Source organism: Pangasianodon hypophthalmus, chromosome 21 (assembly GCF_027358585.1).
Source record: "Pangasianodon hypophthalmus isolate fPanHyp1 chromosome 21, fPanHyp1.pri, whole genome shotgun sequence".
NCBI lineage: Eukaryota > Metazoa > Chordata > Actinopteri > Siluriformes > Pangasiidae > Pangasianodon > Pangasianodon hypophthalmus.
In genome coordinates, this window is record NC_069730.1 from 5,064,300 (window position 1) to 5,083,991 (window position 19,692).

General features: G+C 40.7%; 2 protein-coding genes across 2 annotated transcripts; one reads left to right on the plus strand and one right to left on the minus strand.

Annotated features, from left to right (window-relative positions):
* Nucleotides 1–928: 928 nt before the first annotated feature.
* LOC113543037 (teashirt homolog 1) lies at nt 929–10,729 on the minus strand. Its single transcript, XM_026940969.3, has 2 exons — nt 10,142–10,729; nt 929–4,710 (listed from the first exon to the last, which is right to left on the minus strand). Exons 1-2 carry the CDS (start codon nt 10,179–10,181, stop codon nt 1,760–1,762), a joined length of 2,991 nt encoding a protein of 996 aa, XP_026796770.3. The 5' UTR covers nt 10,182–10,729; the 3' UTR covers nt 929–1,759.
* Nucleotides 10,730–14,444: 3,715 nt separating this feature from the next.
* Nucleotides 14,445–18,646, plus strand: LOC113543019 (prostaglandin reductase-3). The gene is made up of 2 exons (XM_026940941.3): nt 14,445–15,093; nt 17,551–18,646. Exons 1-2 carry the CDS (start codon nt 14,849–14,851, stop codon nt 18,464–18,466), a joined length of 1,161 nt encoding a protein of 386 aa, XP_026796742.1. The 5' UTR covers nt 14,445–14,848; the 3' UTR covers nt 18,467–18,646.
* Nucleotides 18,647–19,692: the final 1,046 nt, after the last annotated feature.

Consider the following 19,692-nt stretch of genomic DNA (forward strand, 5'->3'; position numbering starts at 1 on the left):
TAAAGATTAAGAGAAGTGACGAGTGTGGCCCCTATGCAGGAAACCGAGCTTATTCACTTCGGTGTGTGTTTCGTCTCAGTGGACATGACAAGTGTGTGCATCACGCACGCATCTGTGTCTCTCTGTCACAGTGGCATGGATGTGGCACCACACACACACGCCTCCTGACAGGCCGTGGGTCCGGGCCACGTGTGCAGATCAAGCCCTCCTGCATGCAGATTGTGTTTAAATTATGCGCGCCATGTCATGTTGTTGTGCTGGCCGTGACACGTGTCACCGAACCGCCGCATCTCAGCTCGTGCTAACGATACGTGTGTGCGCGTCCTGCAGCCAGCCACCCCACCCCCGCCCCATCAGCCCCACCGTGTGTGTGTCACAGACAGAGTGTATCCTGAGTGTCTCACGCAGGAGACGAGAGACGGACAGCCCTGTCTGTACCTGCTGGATAGGGGGTGGTGCCCTCACAAAGGGATAAAACCCTACACACACACACACACACACACACATTGCATTTATCATATTTATGCAAATACATTCTCTGAGAAGTTGTCAGAGTGTGTGTGTCCAGTGTATCTAATTCAGAGTAAAGCTTCTGTTTTGTACAGGTTACTAACAACATTGTGGAGGGAAACACATACTCCCTACACAGAATGTAGTAATATTTTGACAAAAGTTCTTGAGTATTTGGAACTACAATAAAACTATGACGCCAATGCAGTAAAGACAGTGTGGCCATTCATTTTTGCACCAGGGTAGATCAGATCTGATACAACTTCACCACTACACCATGTCTGAAAACCAGGTTCAGTAGGATCCTAACACCCACACACTCACACACACACACACACATAACACACACACATAACACATATCATTATTATTATATTTATTTTCACTTTGTTTCTTTTTTCTGCAAAGTGTGTGTGGCTGCAAAAATTTCACAAAAATTTAAGACACAAACAAGCAAAAGATCAACAAACTATCTGTAGAATTTGTAAGAATTTGTATCCAATTCTTTTCAAAATGCCCTCTACAAAAGTAGACTGCGCATAACATACTATTTCATTTTTTAAAATTCCATTTAAACATTGCCCAAATTTTACTGTCATAAACTCAGTAGTCATCCATCACATGCACCGATCAGACAAATAGAATATAAATACATTTAACGTGAGTTAAAAAGCAAAACTTTACGATACAAACAAATGAGATACAGCAGGTTTAGAACTGTAAGTAAATTTCATTTCAGTTATGATGGCTTAGTGCAGGAAGTGTGTAGTGCTAGTGGGTTACCTGACTGGAACTGAGCGCAGAAACATCTTCAAATCTTTTTATTTCAGTACCACTAGACACTTCAAAATGACCTGGATGATGGAGAAAAATTGCAATAACGTCCCTGCTCGTCTATCACCACATTAACATTCACACTAGCAAGTTACAAGCCATTGATGTTCCTCCAAGTTTTGCTTGTAGGCATGGCTTGTCCATCTCCTGAGAAGAAATGTTAGTAGTCTGTGGAGTATATGGATTGGCTGGTTTGGTGCAGTGAATTTTGTTGAGACAATAATTTGGATTTGCCCATTGCTACATCACAACTAATTTGCATAAAATTGAGAAAATATGAATTCAAATATAGTTAGTTGCGTTGAGTCATGCAGTAGTCATCTATTGCTTTGTCACTCACTAGTGTGAATGTAGGGTAACAAACACCAGATGATCTTCTGATGACTTTACAAGTCAGATGCCATTTTTTCTTTATTCACCTCGGGGACATGTTGGACATTTCCTTCAGGCTAAAGCCAAGGTGAGACTCCAGATGGTTAACGTAAGCAGAAGGAGTCCTGAATTTTGAATCGCACTCTCCACAAAGAAACAATGGATTCCTGGAGTCCAGGTTCTTCAGAAACTTGGTACCCCCTGTTCTCCGCAGCTGGTACTTCACATTAGCAAGCCAGTGTGAGACCGTGGTCATTAAGAGACCTGTGAACTTGCAGATTTTCACACGTTCATGAGGACAGAGGTCCGTTACAATGTAGCAACCTTCTGGCGTCTGTCTCAGGCTTGAAGCAAACTCAGCCTGAAGAATGAGAAGGTGCTGAGGGTTCCAGTTGGACTGACGACCTTTTTGCTTCTGCGCGGAAGAAAAGGTCTCCATTGGATCCTCACATGAACTTCCATCTGTGTCGGATTTTGCTAAAAGGCAGGGTGGAGGGGAGGACTTGGGAGCGAGCTGGCTAGTGAGGCTCTTTACCATGTCTGAGATGTCCATGAGGGCATTTTCCCGTAGGTTTACAGAATCTGAGCAAGATAAGACTGGGTGATGAGGCCTGCTTCCATTAGATTTGTTGTTTATTACCTTGAGGTTGCGGGTGTTGATAACGCTTTCTTTATCAATTCTACCAGTACTGCTTTTGCATTTTCTCAGATCTATAGGCTGGTCACTGTCCTTGTAAAAATCTGTGTCAAGCATCCCATTTTGCTTATCAGATGATGAATCGTGGCCAGTTTTGTCTACCACCCTGTTGCTGATCTTGTATAACACTGAGAGTGGATCAGAGGAGGAGCTGACCACCTTGGAGGCTTTGGGAAGGCGTGTGTTCACGACTAACTGTAGTGAACTAAGAGGGCTGATAAAAGGCCTCTCAGATGAATCATCATTAACCATCCCTAAACTGTGTCCATTATCAGTGGGTGATTTGTCTAATTCTGGACTATGATTCTTGTTTGGGCTTTCTACCAACATCTCCATAGGCTCCACTTTACACATACCTCCATTTGCCTCCATTTGCATACTCTCCACTGCATCTGAACTCCCCATCCTTTCTTCCCTCTCTTTTTTTACCAAGGTCTTTCCTGAGACCTTCTTCACCAGCTCCTCCATGGTAGATACCTTGTTCCTGAGGGACAGGGGCAATGACTGTCTGGGGGGAGTGTAAATTAGTGATCCAGGATCAGGATCGAGTGATTGAAGGCCACTGTTGATGACTGCCTGCACACTTTGAACCACTGGAGGAAGTGTAGATGGCTTTGCAGCTCCCTGAAGTTGATAAGCGGCATGGATGCTGGAGTATCCTCCCCAGGTGGGCGTACCTGTCTGAGCCTTACTGATGGCACTGGACACTGTGTTCTCCAGAGACTTCAGAATGTCCATCCCTCCTTTAGCAGTCTCCTCAATGTCTTCCTCTCTAAGGTACTTGTATGATGTGGAATCCATACTGACCTCTTCCATCTCCTCCTTGATCTTATTCTCCACAAGTTCACTAACCTCCTCCATTTCCTTCTTGGCCTCTGAACCAGAAGACAGTGCAGGGGACACTGACTGGAGATTAAGAATAGCAGTTGTAGGAGGTAATGGAATTGACTGTATGTTTTCCTCCACACTTTGGTCAAACACTAGCTGCTTTGACTTCTTCAGTGCAGTGTTTGTGACCTTCAGGAAGTGACCTGTGACCATCATGTGTGCTGTGAGTTGCTGCAGTGTATCATGGGAGCTCCCACACTCCATGCACTTCAGAATTTGTGCTTTGCGTTCCTCAAACTGCCAAGTGTAGCTTGCACCATTCTGGTAGCCATAGCGATTGTTTGGTGTAACATAAGGATTAACAGTGCCCTTCATCTGAACCACTGAAGCCACTCTGCTGGAACATGGAAGTGCCTTTGGGGAACAAGGGGAAATTAGGGAATCATCAAGGAATCTTTTTTTGGCTGATGGCACCAGTTTGTTGGCCAAACCTTGCACGGGCTCTTTAAGAGGCACTTTCTGGTAATGCTTAGTCTTAATCATGTGGACACTCAAGTCCTGTAAAGACTCAAAGGAGTGGCCGCAGAACATGCACTTCAGTACTTTCTGGGCATCCTCTTTGCCCTCCATCTCCAACAATGAACGCTTGCGGGGCTTTGACCAGTGTTTGCCATTATTCTCCTCTTCTTTCTCTTGGTTGTCATCATGGTAATGACCAGTATTGTTCATGTGAACTGTAAGACCTACTAGTGTGTCATATGCAGCACTGCAGTCCTTGCATTTGAACTTGCTAGCACCAGTCAAAATGGAGCCATAGAGTTTGTGGTTTTGCCGGTAGAGCTGCACCGTGCTGAACAGGCTTGGCTCTGGTGATAAGTGGTGATGAGTTTGTTGGAGCGTTTTGGCTACAGCAGCCTGATGCCAGTCATAAACTACACTGGCACCATTAGAAGCCTTAATGTTGCAGTTATTAACTGTGCAGCCATTTGAACTGCTTTCTGCATTTCCATTAAGGACATTTCGATTATGATTGCTTGGTCTGTTAATTATGTAATTGCCATTGGTATTCATCATGCTAGCTGCGCTGGATATAGTTGACCTGCTTTTCATGATATTCATCACAACATTGGACCAGGAGGCATCGGAGATCAGGTTCGCGCAGACGGCTTTTGTCCGAGCCAGGTTATCCAGAACGCTGTTGTCTGATCTGCTCTGTGCTTCTTCCTCTTCATGTCCTTCTTTCGAAGAAATGCTCTTAAAATCATGGATCTGATCGCTGGTGTCACTGAGTGGGGAAAGATAGTCAGTATCAGGGTTGGTGCCATTACTGTTAGGGGAGTCCTGGAATCTCAGAGACTCTTTTGCATCCTCTTCCTCTTCCTCATTGAATATGTGTTCTTCATGGTTGTCCAACGCTAGACTGTCGTCTGGAAGTTGCTTGTCTTTAATCTCGACCATTGGAAGGTAGGCTGAGAAACAGAGAGATAGAGATAGAGAAATCAGTCCTACTTAACAAGATGTACTAAGGCTATTCCTTTTTATGTTTTTTTTTTTTTTTTTGGTGTTGTGGAGTCAGACTCGTTTGATCCTGTAGCTTTAAGGTATGTATTCTACTGTTTCATTAATTTTTGCTACATTCATATTGTTGCCTATAAAATAACCTCATATATAATATCCTGAGACTTGACAAGTGCAATAAGCAGAAACATAATTAGCACACGCTTTCACCACTAATATGCATGCATAATCAATGACCATTGCTTCTGGTGTTTAATCCACATACACAAACAAACAAAAAATTATGTTTAGAAAGAGAAAAACAGGTCGGGGGGGGGGGGGGGGGGGGGGGGGTCGTATTTGTTCCCTGTACTACTTGCCTCTATGGTGATATGTATGTGTGTGTCCTAGCATCAGTCTCTCTGATGAAACAGATGTGCTGATGAAACTGTTAAGTACACCTGATGTAGGTTTGCTGGAAACACAACTGACTCAAGATGCATGTGAGTCTTGAGTTGATTCACTGGTCTTTAGGAGTTCTCACATAATGCTGTGTTTTTTTTATCCAGTTATGTTTACACAAACAGATTATTGGCTTAAATCCAAGTTTCTTTATTGGAGTTCTCGGAATCTGTTAATGGCTTAATAGATAACATAGTATGCTGTTTAAATGGGCACATGAGTAATCTGATATAAACAGATCATTAGTCTAAACATACACACACACACACACACACACAAAACTATGTAATAAATACAGTTCAAGGTGACGGCTGAAACAGAGCCATCTGCAGTGGTCCAACAGCGTCTGTCACATCGCACACAGATTATGTTCTCTCTCTCTCTCTCTCTCTCTCTCTCTCTCTCACACACACACACACATACACACACACACACACAATGCTGTCTAAGCAAAAGGTAATGTCTTACATTAAACTATATCGACACTGACGATTTATGTCATTTCTTTATTACTCTTTTACTCTTACCACTATAGACAAAAAACAGTGATGAGGACACACTAAAGAGAATCACAAGTGGATGAGTGAGCCAGCCAGAGAGAAAGACAGATGAAGTGACAGAGAAAGACAAAAAGATTATGGCTTTGAATACATAACCTCAGTGTGATGATGAAAGTGTGGATGAAACTCCACTGAGATGCTGAATTATGTGAGAGTATGTGTTTTATGATGTGTTGTGTGTTACATCACCGTGGAGAGAGATGGGTATTATTTCACCTCCAAACCCAGAGGAACACACTCCAGCTGAGACATACACACACACCAATTACATTGTACCTAACAAGCTCCTTAAGTGACGTCTTGTTTGAATTTCTAAGCCCATCCAAATCCAGGCAAAATTACGGATACAGCGAACCCCCAGCCGTAAGACAGGTTGTGCTGTATTTTAACGTGCATGACTTGTGCTGTTCCAGGCTACATCACTCTCATTAATTACATAAAACAAGTAATTGGATGCCAGCTTGGTGTTTCAGGCCTACCAAACCCAGCATTCAATCCTATACAAAGCCATTCAAATTCACCCATAAATATGTCTAAACAAATCCAAATCCAGCCTAAACATATAGAAACCCATCCAAATCAAGCCAAAACCAAACCAACGCATCCAACCAGAGAGTAAACCAATCAAAATCCAAAGTAAACTCTGTCTAAACTCATTGAAACCCCACCTCAACTCATTCAGATCCAGTTTAGGGAAAGTCAGCAACGTCATGTACATGTTTAATCCCTCCATCTCTCCATCCAGAAATCTTTTCATCTCTGATTACACATGAAAGAGCCAGCCACAACTATAAAAACACACACGCACACACACACACGCACACACATACACACGCGCGCGCTTTTAGAGAGAGTGATGGTATTATGGTGTGAGGTGTTTTGCATGCAGATATCATTTTCCCAAGTATAAAAACACCAAAGGCAGACAGACAGAGAGAGAGAAAGAGAGAGAGAGAGACAAACAGTGAGACAGAGAACACCAAAGAGACAAAGAGACAGAGCGAGGTCGAGAAAGAGAGACAATAAACAAAGACAGTTCACATGCAGCAACAGTGTTTGAAAACATGTAATGCAAAATGCATGAGATCTTAGTGATACACGCACACACACACACACACACACACACACACACACACACACACACAAAAAGCTCTCTCTTTCCATCGTGTAAATGTGTAGAGCAAGCAGCAGCAGCGGCCACAGATGTTTCGGTTAACGTAAGGTTCTGCCTCAATGCCTAATGCTAAATGCTCATTTTCCCTCTCATTTACATTGACACACACATACACACGTGCACACACACACACACACACACACGACCCAGATGTAATAATAATAAAATATGTAAATAATTAAATCCATTAATACATTATTATTATTATTATTATTATTATTATTATTATTATTATTATTATTATTAAAATCCTCTCCTGGAATTTAAATTACAACCTTAGCAGCTGATCTACTGCAAATAAAAGTCCAGTATAGTCTTTGTTGTCTCTTTCTGAGAAATGTATAATGGATGAAGAAATGTATAATCTGTCATGGATGTTTCTACACACACACTATCTCAGATAGTGCCTTCAAATATACAGCTCTTCATCATGTTGATTTCTTCATCCTAACCAACCTAACTAACCTCCACTCTCTATTCTCTACAAAAAAAAAGATTCTGCTGTAATATAATGAAGTTCTTCAGCACAAAGCTTCTCAATGATTTGCAGGGACCCCTTTCACTGAAACAAAAATTTCAGTCCCCCCTCTTGACCGAATGCCAGGTTATTTTCGCTAGAATATTCCAAACTATTTAAATATTAAACACATTAGGAAAATATGTACGGTCAGCTTTACTGGCGAAATTAGAGCTTTTTATTGCTAAGCATTTCATCCACACAAGCCAAGACTGTAAAAAAAGATGTTGTAAAGAAGCATTTTGCGTCATATCAGCAGCAGTTTCTTGGCTTTACTGCCTGGTTTTACTGAATCCACGGTCTACTTGAATTCAAGTAGAAATTCTTTATGCTTGTTTTTGAGATTTAGTTCAGAAAAAAAATCCCAACAAAATCATTAACTGGATTTTAACATACTTTAAAATGAGTTCAGTTTAAGTGACCATTCAATTTTGCAATAATAATGTAATTATAAGAGTAATAGCTATAACAATAGTAGTTAATAGTGATTTAAAAACAATAATAATAATAATAATAATAATAATAATAATAATAATAATAATAATAATAATAATCACATTCCACCGTTGATATACTTTTTGCCAAGCTTCCTCATACTTGGCTGGATACAAGAATAAGAATAAACATTAGTGTGTTTTAAATGTTTAATGAGAGATTTTGTCTGAACACCAGCGGAGTATGCAGTGGTCTGTCTGCAGATTTCTCTTCATTCTCTGCATTTCTCTGCATTAATAGGTGCACTCGCTCCAGTGTTAGCATTTTAGAGGTGTATCTAAAAGATCTTTATGTTCTGGGATTTATATTTCTGATTACTTTAAGCCACGCACAGGAGCGAGACCGAGGAGCGCCACATGAAAGCTGGAATTCTCTTCTTTTCTGTTTGACTCGCTCTTTCCTGTATACTGTGTGTAGCTAATCAAGACTCGGTTTCAAAGAAATTACACATCCAGTGCTACACGTGATTCAAAAATTTTTCAATATTAACATTTCATTTCAATTCAAAAACACGAAAAAAAAATGCTGATTGAAGAGTGTGTTATATGGGAGGTTTCTGTATGTAACAAATGATCGTCGTTCTACAGAACAGTTCTCTGTGTGCAATTACAAACCACTGCAATGTGTGTTTTTTCTGTACAATTACTGTAGGACGAGCTCACAAACTAAATTTTAGCATCATTGCTGCCCAATATGAGTAACCAGTCAATTAGGGTTATTACAATAATAAGTGGATTATAACAATAACAATTATATCAATAGTAGTCGATAGGGACATCAATTCTTCTCCCAGCTCTGATATCAGAAACACATTCCCAGGTTAAATAATCATCACTTTGGTATTTTAGCTGTCTAGTATTCTGTGTTTGTCCTTTTCCTACTGCGTTCCCACTATCCAGGGTCGAGTAGTGGAGGATGGGATCTCCTTTCAGAGTGTCAGGTCCTCCCTTCCTAACCTTCTTAGGTGGTTTTCCTTCATCACTGTCGCCTTCGGCTCACAGATTATGAGTCAAATACAAATTTGTATAAAGCCGCTCTGTTAAAACAACCACTTCTAAATGTTCTGTTGGAAGAAAAATGAAATGAATCGCTGTATAAGTCTATCCACCCAAAAGCAGCTTTTTAAAACGTGCATTTACTCGATCATCCAGCACGCACGTCTCAGACTTGCAATGAATCTTGTATAAGAAAAAAGGTCAACATTAGGGTAAAGGTCGTTTACTGTTCATACCTTTTCTTACAACTTCATTTGTATGAAATTGAATGAAATGCAACCACATTACACTCATTTGTACAAATTTTTAGATACTGTACATTTTGTGAACCAGGTTGAACCATATAGTTAAAATTATGGTATCACTAGCAATGTAACTACCTGGACATCATGTTTTGGAGGTGTGTTTCCTGAATCATAACCTTTTTCATGAGTGTATACCTGATCATGGATAAGTATCATGTTTTACAGGGTTTAAAGCATGCACTATATGGAAAGGGCCAAGCTTCTTTTTTGTTGTTGTTGTCTTTTTTCCTGAAAAGTTTTGCAGATCATTCAGAATTATGACCCACTTCTATCATCTGTGTGAGGCCATTAAAGCTGAAAGGCTGAATGGAATAACTGTCCACAAGTTCACACAAAAATGACTTCATATTCGAAAGAATCTTAAAGACAATCTAGTCTATATTAACTTAGGTTGCATGTTGCTTCAGACTTTGCTTGCTTGGAAACTTTTTTTTCATCACTGGAATAAAATACTATATTGCATGCACCTTTTGCACCTTTGCTTGGGGCAAAACTAGGCCCAAAAAAAGTGCATTTTATTTTCAATATCTCAGAAGAACACATATGTCAATGCAAATAAGTCAGTTTTACAAACATCACTACAGCTAAGAAACTTCCATCACTTCCAGCAAAATGTCTGTCAGTTCAAATTCACAGCCAAGTATGTTTCACTTATGTTTGTGTCCATGGTAAGTCTTTATGTCAAGTCTCAGCTTTATGCACTCACCACTTTGCACTGTGATTACGCATATAGGTTTCTAACCTAAACATGACATTACACTGCAATATCTTGTTAGAAATACCATGCATAGCTGTTTGATTGTTCCCCCTATCCAACTGTAAGCTTTTTAGTGGTGTTTTACACATGCTCATGTGCACTCCTCTATGGATATGTGAGCGTGCGGTGTTCCTGTACCTGCAGATTTCCTGGGTTCTCTCTGTTTTCTCCTCGCCATCCTTCTCTCAGTGCTGATCTTCTTATGCAGAAATCACGACACGCACACACACACAGTCTCTGTCTTTCAGTTAGAGCAACAACTACAAGAACAAACAAAGAAAGAAAAGAAATCAAACTCCGGTAAAGTTCAGTGCGCTGTGCGTAACGCGCGGTGCGTGCGGGTTGCGCGGGTTTTGTTACTTCATCCAAACTCGAGCAGCGGTTTAACACACAGAAATCTCACACAGCATCATGCCAGACTGATAAAGACTCATCCTCCTCCTTCTCAACATCATCACCATCATCATCATCGGAGAATAAACTGAGAAAAATGAGGAAACAACTCCACCACCGACCAGAAAATGGGGGGTAAAAACTTTTGGAGTTTTTTTTTTTTTATCCGCTGGTCCTTTAAAAGCCTCTGGAAGTGTGTGCCGGGATATCAATAGTTTACATCTCCGATATTTTAAAATACAAACAGAAAGAGTGTTGAATAGGGTACAGAAATCCAACTGAGTGCGCGCGCGTGCATGTGTATGTGTGTGTGTGTATGTGGAATTCGCGCTAATGGCTCTGGTATACACGTGCACACTCATACACACACACACACACACATACACCTCGACCCTTTCCCTCAGTTACACTCCTCCTACTGCTCGCATATTTATATTTACACCGACTGAATATATTTCTATATTTATAATGGCTAATTGACCACAGATGAATGATTTGTTTTAAATTTAGGCTGTTGAGTTGTAAGTCAACCTGCTTGCTTTAAAACATTATTTTTATAGGCACTGTAGTTTGGTTTATACAATTATATTAATGCATGCACGAATTTCATTTTTGGGTCTTGAGTTTCTGTATTACAACAACAACACAAAAAAAATCTGGGCACCAAACCTGTTAACAATGAAGTGTTTTTTTTTTTTTTTCCTTTTAAAAGTCCTTCATCATGTGTGCAAGCTTACTGTGCAGTGGAAGCTTACCCAGTAAGCAATGGAGAAACTACAGTGGTAGATCCAGAACATTTTGCCTGGAGTGGTCAAGGAGTGGCCATATCAAAGCACATCTTACTAACCGACAGTCTAAATGTCAAAAAATATTCTTTGACATATTGAACGTTTTAGCCTATATACTCAAATAAATCATATTAATTAATAGTTGGGTTAGAACTTAGAACGCTAGTTATGTGTGTGACTGGTTCTAAGAATTCACTGGTAAGTGAAGATACCATACTGGGTGTGTTTGTATAAATGCCTTCCACCTAAGTCACAAAGTGACATGCGTTGCAGTGTTTGTAATAAATACCACTATCATACAGTCATCTTTCACTGGAACCTTACTGCCAGGTTGGAGATCTGAAATACAAGGAATGCTACCAGTTATCTGGGGGTTTACAGAACCATATTTACATATGTAATAAGCGTTCCAATTTACCCCTCCTAGCTGACAGGGGCAGTGAGAATCACCTGGATAACTTAGCAGTGCAGGCTTCCTGAAGCAGCATGCATTTAATAATGTCCATCAGGAGACATTTTACAGTAGGGGCTTGGTGGTCATGTCCACCCAGAGATCCCCCTCCATGACAGATGAACAGTTGGCCTGAGGATCGGATGACCACCATCCAGTTTAAAGAGTACCATAGGGCACAATAAGGAATGCTTTGCAGACTGGCTTTCATGGAACACTGCAAGTAAATCTGTTGATGTTCAGATTGGGTGATATGACCTTGGGTAGAAATCCTGGGTCCAACCACAAGGTCACTTCACAGTCTTCTGGCCATCAACACAAGGTGAGCTTAGCACCAGAGTGTGCATTTCTCCTACTTTTTTAGTAGTGATTACTAGCAAAAAGGCACTTTTCAGAGAGACATCCATGTCAATTTGTTAGTTTGCGTATGCTCATAAGAAGTGGCATTAATGGACTCCAGCAAAAGGGGGAGAGCCCATGGTGGGCGTATGTGAAATTGTGGTGGATGACGGCAGCTCACTCCATTGAGAACGGTTGTAACAAGTTTATGAAAGGTAGCATTTTGGATACCAGATGCAGTCAATGATACACCATTCATGGAATAGCTTCCACCTTAGGGCATACTAGGCCTGTCTACTCGGGGCTCTTGTGTTGCAATGTTTCTTGGACTGCTACGTCCCACCCTTCACTTTGAGGCACAGATGACCTGGCTGAGGGTGCCAAATTTCTCCATCCATTTGGGACAGCAGCTCTGCTTGGAAAGGAACTACCTGGGTGTTCTGACCACTAGTGAAATCAATAGTGGAAACCAAGGTCTTTACCAGCAATCTCAGGGCCACAAGTAGTACTCTGTGGCCTAGTTGGTGAATTCTGTGCAATGTGGGAGGAATCAGTGGTAGAGGAGGACAAGCATATAGTAGATGGTGGGGCCAGTTGAGAACCACAATCAACAGTGGGTTTATTGGCATCGGGGGAGAGATTCACTTGTACCTTGCCAAACCTTTCCAAGATCTTGGATGGTGATGTCTCAGAAGAAAAAACTGATGGCCGAAAACGCATCCCGTCGCCAGCTTCTGCCCTTCACATGGACCCTTTAGTGATGAGAGGGGGAGCGGTTTAATGCCTGCCTTACAAACGGATGCCTGATATTCATTTTCTCTAGTGACATATGAAAACAAAATTACAGGCTCATTTATAAACAAGTTCCCATAAATCATATGATGAAAATTGTCATGAATGAATAGCACTCATTCACCAAAATGAATGAACTGAGCAATGACATATACTGGGGTATTTCAGGAGTAGTCATGGCCACCCCTTAGCAATCACTTTAGTACTACTCTATCCATTGGGGAACAAGCCAGGGGACACCCTGGATGGGTGCCAACCCATCACAGGGCACAATTGCACACTACAGACAATTCGGAAATGCCAATCAGCCTAGAACACATGTCTTTGGACTGGGGGAGGAAACCCCCAAACCACATGCAAGAACATACAAACTCCACGCACAGGGCCAAGGCGGGATTCAAACCCCCAACCCTGGAGGAGCAAGACAAACATGCTAACCACTAAGCTCGCTGTTTACAATATGTCATTGCTCAAAGCCTCAGAGCTCCACTCTTCTGCACTGTACTCCAATTTAAGCACTGATTAAATGCTTGCATACTGTACTTTTGATTTGAAAGATCATTTATTTCACTTGTGTGTCTTTGGGGATTTTGTTCCATCTGTAGAAGGTAGGAGGTTCCCTAAAAAGGGAAATAAGCTTGGGATCATCCTGGAGGATTACGAAGATTTTACATATAATTGTAGCCACAGTTTTATTAATAGAATGATAAGTGAGCTCCAGACAAATTTTCTTAGCAGTGGATTGTTTCTAGGTCAGTGCATCTGGGGTAACACATGCCATGGCATCATCTATGACTTCCTTAGGAAATCCACTGTTGTAAAATATCTTTAAAATTTTCTTGGAGGAAGTCACTTTTTTCTTTGCAGATGTGTCACAAGTCAAAAAAGTCTTGGAAGGTGATAGTAGAGAATGTAATTTTTGCAGTTTTGGGGATCTGAAGGGTTGTGTTTTAAGTCAAATTGAGGGACAGTATGAGTACTTGCATACACAGGCTGTACAATAACCTATTACATACACTCCTGTACATAAAAAATAGCCCAAAATGGCAAATATTAAGCTTTTACTGGTCTTAATAACAAATCATTGGTCAGAAAATTAGCAAGAATTAAACAGATGCACTCCTGAGAGCTCCTGTGCCACCATTTGCTAGTTTACTTTTGCTGCAGTGAACTTTTGGGGGAAAAGCTAGAAACAGGGAAATTCACTGATATAGTCTTCTTGTATGCAAAGGTAAAATCATGCTAATGATTAAAATGTTTGATGTAGAATTCAGACTAATGTGTCTGGGTGTACAAAATTTTCCAAAAAAATCTTCTGGGGTGTTTTTTTTTTTTTTTTCTTAAAAGATTAGTCATTATTTGGTTATCTGCCTGATGCAGCTCCTCAAGGGCCACAAGGCTTAAACATTTAAAGAAATCAAAGAGAAAAGCTTCTCAAGCTTCTTCCTTCATCTATTTGTTTAATTCTTGCTAATTTCCTGACCAATGATTTTTTTAAGCCAATTAAAAGCTTAATATTATGCCTTTTTTCCCCCCAGGAATGTATATCATTAAGATTTTAGACCATTCTTCTTGGAAATTCTTTTTTTTTTTATAATAAAAAAAAGCTTGCATAACTGAATACTGGATCATGTGCAGTATACTGATGATAAATTTGTTGATGATAAATAAAGCTTTGTTGGATCCCAAAGGGAAGCAGAATAACCGGAAGAGGAAGTGAGCTAGTACACAGTGCTAAAGATAAGACCAAAAATACAGCTTAAACTCTGGTTTTAATGGAAAAACAGGACAGTCAAAACGACAAAAACGAATATTGTTGTGCTTCTGATAACGTTTTCTCGTTTAATTAAATCTCGACAAGCTGATACGGGCTAGCAGGGTAAGCTAGCCAGGCTAACAGAGGCTGATAAAGTTAGTGGTCACTGCGGCTCCGTCCCAAACCGAATATTCCTGTGAGGTAGCAGCAGGTAGCAGGGTGTTGTATTCAACTGGTGGACTATTTAGTGAGCTAGTGTTCGGTTTTGAATGTGACCTTATCCATATTCCGGGACTGGAAAACTTTAGTTTGTCCTTGGGGTAAACATGTCTGTTTCAGTGATGTGTAAATCTGGGCTCGGGTGTCGCCGGGCTTTTCAGACATTTCAGAAGCGTTTTATTATCGACATGTCCTATTCACATCACTTTATGGACTATAAACGCTCATCAATACCGAGCAGCATGAAGAAGATGATGGTAACCAAACGGAGCCCCAACTTCCGCCAAGCCGTTTCCGTGCAGACAGTTCCGGTTCCGACCCCGAGCGACCGCGAGCTGCTCATCCGGAACCGGTCAGTTCACTGGGCTTCAGTCAGCTTAGCATGTTAGCACCTGCTCACAAAGTACACTCAAGTACACAAACAAAATTCCAAGGACAAATGACAAAAGTTACAAATGTACAGGACCAGAACTTACTGCCAGCTTTTTTTTAAATCTTCTGACTGAACTTTTGTCTCAAAACATTTATTCATACATCTTCAGTAACCATTTTATCTTGGACAGGGTTGTGGTGAATATTCCAGGAACACTGGTCATGAGACAGGAATACACCCTGAGCATGACACCATACACACTCACACACACCTTCACACACTCATTCACACAGTTTATCATAGCCAGTCCACCTACTGGCATATTTGGAAGGCGGGAGGAAACTGGAGAACCCGGAGGAAACCCGCACAGACACTGAGAGAACATGCAGAAGTCTACACAGGCTATGTTTACATGCACGTCAGTATTCCCATATTAATCAGAATTTGGCAATGTTCTAATTAGTATCACGTCATGTAAACGCTGCAGTCCGTTTGGAAATTTGGCAATGTTCTAGTTAGTATTGAGTCACGTAAACGCTGCAGTCCGATTGGAAATTTGGCAATATTCGAATGAGTATTGTGTCACCTAAATGCCGCAATCCGATTGGAAATTTGGCAGTGTCCTAATTAGTTTTGCCTCGCACAAACACAGCAATCCGACTGAATATTTGACAATGATCTAATTCGTACTGAGTCACGTAAACGCCGTAATCCAATTGCCCGATTCAGATTAAGACAATATTCTGATTCCCCAAATTCCGATTCCCATCCCTGGAATATGTCTGTTTAAATCGGAAATTTGTTGCATGTAAACACCTTATTCAGAAAATCCACTGAAAGGAGATATATGCACATGCTCAGTCAGCAAGGAATTATGGTTGCTAACAGATGCTGAGCTGTAGGCTAGGTATTTAGGAATGGCAACTCATTCATACTTACAACAACCATGTATACAGGAATATTCCGATACCTGTATGCATATAAACATCGTATTCGGAATACGGCTGCAACCCGAATAGAGACCTTAAATGGAATTTGATGTGCATGTAAACGTAGCCACAGACAGGAACCTTAGCTCAGGATCAAACCTGGGACTCTGGAGCTGTGAGGCTGCAATGGTGTTTAGTGTGCTAAGAGATCCTCATGACCCTAAAAGACACTCTGGAAACTTATGATGGTTTTATTTCATTTCATTTCATTTCAGTGACTCAGGAGAATTCTTAACTAACAACAAACAGCATGGTAAATTTATTTATTTATTAAATTTCTTAAATCTGATTTTTACTCTGGGTCAACATGTGAAATAAGAAGCGAACAAATCTGTTTTGTTTGTTTGGACTATATGACATATAATGACACAGATTAAGCTTTCTATCTACAAAGTTTGAGACTTTATTATTATTTGGTTAAATATTTCAAATTCCTTAAAAATTGCATTTGAATTTTAATTAGTGGGCAGCACGATGGCTCAGGGGGTAGCATTGCTACCTCACAGCTCCAGGGTTCCCCAGTTCAATCATTAGCTCAGGTTATGCTCTGTGTGGAGTTTTTGTGGGTTTCCCACACCCCGGTAGATGGATTCACGACTCTAAATTGCTCCCTTAGGTGTGAATGCATGTGTACTCATGTAGTGTCCCACTCAGTGTTTCTGGGAATATTCCTGCATCCACCACAGCCCTGACTAGGATGAAGCTGAAGATGAATGAATTTTATTTAGCTAAAAGTTTTACTATCAGAATGTATTCAAATATTAAGTAGCACCGGTTTTTATTTTGCCACAAACAGAATGAACAATAAGCTGGTCTATATATCATAAACATTTGACAGTGAAAGAAAATAAAATCACATGAAGGCAATATAATTTAGTCTTTAACTTAAACATTGGTTTGTATTTATATACTATGTATAATGGTTTCTTGTTAATGATATTTAACATTTCTTACTCAATCCAGAACCACGCAGTTAGAATCTCAAATGGCTTCCTATCTACTATATAGGGCATGCATACACTATATGGCCAAAAGTTTGTGGACACCTGGCCATCACACCTATATGTGAGCCTTCCCCAACCAAACATTTGCCACAAAGCTGGAAGCACACAGCTGTATAGAATGTGTTTGTAATGCTCTTTGTGGGTGAAGGAGCACAAATCGCACAGAGACGTTCCAAACTCTAGTGGAAAGCCTTCCCAGAAGAGTGGAGGTTATTAGAGCTGCAGATGGGAACTAAATGGTGGGTGTGATAGTCAGGTGTCCACAAAATTTTTGGCAAATTTTTTAGCATTGTAGACGCTACGTAGTGTGCGCAATAATTTACAATATGAAGTAACAGTCTGAACAAAGTCTATAAGTCGCATTAGTGCTGCATCATACATCATTTGTTAAAAATGATTGCAGTATGCATATAATTCATGGTTTCTTACTATTCCCTCTTTAGATACGTTGGCATAAACGCATCTGATATTAACTACTCAGCCGGCCGTTACGACCCTTCAGTGACCCCTCCATTCCCAGTAGGGTTTGAGGGTGTAGGAGAAGTGGTGGCATTGGGTTTAAGCGCCAGTTCCCATTTCGCAGTGGGCGACACAGTGGCATATTTGCACGAAGGTGCATTTGCCGAATACACACTCGTTCCTGCGAAAAAAGTGATTCCGTTAAAGGAGCCGCAGCCGGAAGCGTTAGCAGTGCTTGTGAGTGGAGCAACCGCATTCATCGCCCTGCAGCGTCTCGGGGAAATTAAACAGGGAGAAACAGTGCTGGTGACGGCTGCCGCCGGAGGAACCGGACACTTTGCCGTCCAGTTTGCCAAGATGGCCGGGTGCCACGTGGTAGGCACATGCTCCTCCCGTGAGAAGGTGGAGTTTCTGAAGAGCATCGGCTGCGATCGGCCAATCAACTACAAGGAAGAGGACTTAGCCGCAACACTACGCAGAGAGTATCCTAAAGGTGTGGATGTGGTGTATGAGTCAGTAGGGGGCGCCGTGTTTGACCTGGCCGTTAATAAACTGGCCCAACATGGGCGCCTGCTAGTGGTGGGCTTCATCTCGGGTTATCAGAGCGAGTCAGGCCTGCAGCCTGTCAAAGGAGCCACACTTCCTGCCAAACTCTTGCAGAAATCAGCCAGCGTGAGGGGCTTCTTCCTGCCCCACTTCCTGTCAGAGTACAGTGAGAGTGTGCAGAAAGCAATGCAGATGCAAGAGGAAGGGAAGCTATTGTGTGCCATCGATGATGGACAGATGGACAAGGGAGGACGATTTGTGGGACTGGAGTCAGTGTACAGAGCAATAGATTATATGTATGCTGGAAAGAACCAAGGCAAAGTGGTGGTGGAAGTTAGTCCTCCTGACATCTGAAGAGGGTGTAAACTGATACATCATCTGTAAAATGACAATAACATCTGTAAAATATACTTTTTTCAATGATCATATGTTGTGTCCAAAAGAATAAACACCTCTTACAATGCTATATATCTGGGAAAACGTGAATTATCCAATGACTAATCTATGTTTATAAATAAAGAGCTTGTAAATGAAGTATTTGTGTTATTTTTATTTCATATTTAATATTTCTAGTCTGACATTTCTCTCTCTCTCTCTCTCTCTCTCTCTCTCTTTAATGTCCCTGGTCATATGGTGCAATGACTTGCCCACCAATGAATGTCTGTCAAGGAAAATATTATTAGCCTATAAAATAAATAATATTAGGTTATAATACCAATTTTAATCCTCTATTCCATAGGAATTCCTCTTTTTAGGAATTCTGACATTCATTTTAGTTCACCTGTATAGATTTGTAGTGAATATAAAGGAAAAAAAAAAAACTGATTTATCTAATGTGAAGCTTTATGTGCTCGATTGATCATTCCTAATGAACCGTCATGTTCAAGAAGCTGAGAAGGAACATCATGATCATATTTGTACATATGGTTTGGTGGCACATCCCTGGTTTGATCCTGAGCTCACTGTTTGTGTGGAGTTTCGAACATTTCCATGTGGGTTTCCTCCAGGTTCTCTAGTTTCCTCCCACCTCCCAGGAACTTACTGAGAGGTGACTTGACTACACTAAATTTCCCCTAGGTGTGAATGAGTGTGTTAATGTGTGTGTGTGGTGCCCTTAGATGGACTGGCGTCCCATCCAGGGTGTATTCCCACCTTACACGCAGCGTTCCCAGGACAGGCTTTGGATCTTCCATAGATTTCGAAATGAATGACTTATTTTGTAGGCTGCAAAATGATTTTTTTAATAATTGCATTTGCAATTGAATTAATTAAAAATATTTAGTATTTTTATCTTTATGAGCCTGCCCTTGTATGCTGGTACAGACTGACTGTTTTTTCCTATTTTTTTTGTGTGTAATATATATATAGTTTTTTTTTAATGACCCTGAGTGAGGTAACAATAACAGTATGTTTTGAAAGCAGAATGGGATATAACAGAAAAATTCATAGTGTAGGCTGTAGAAATCAACATGCATAAAGAATCGATTTATAACCGCATCATAGCACCTTGAAACAAATTTAAAACGATTCATAAGAGACCACAGAGACGCCTTAGTGTGTAAATATTTACACAAAATACT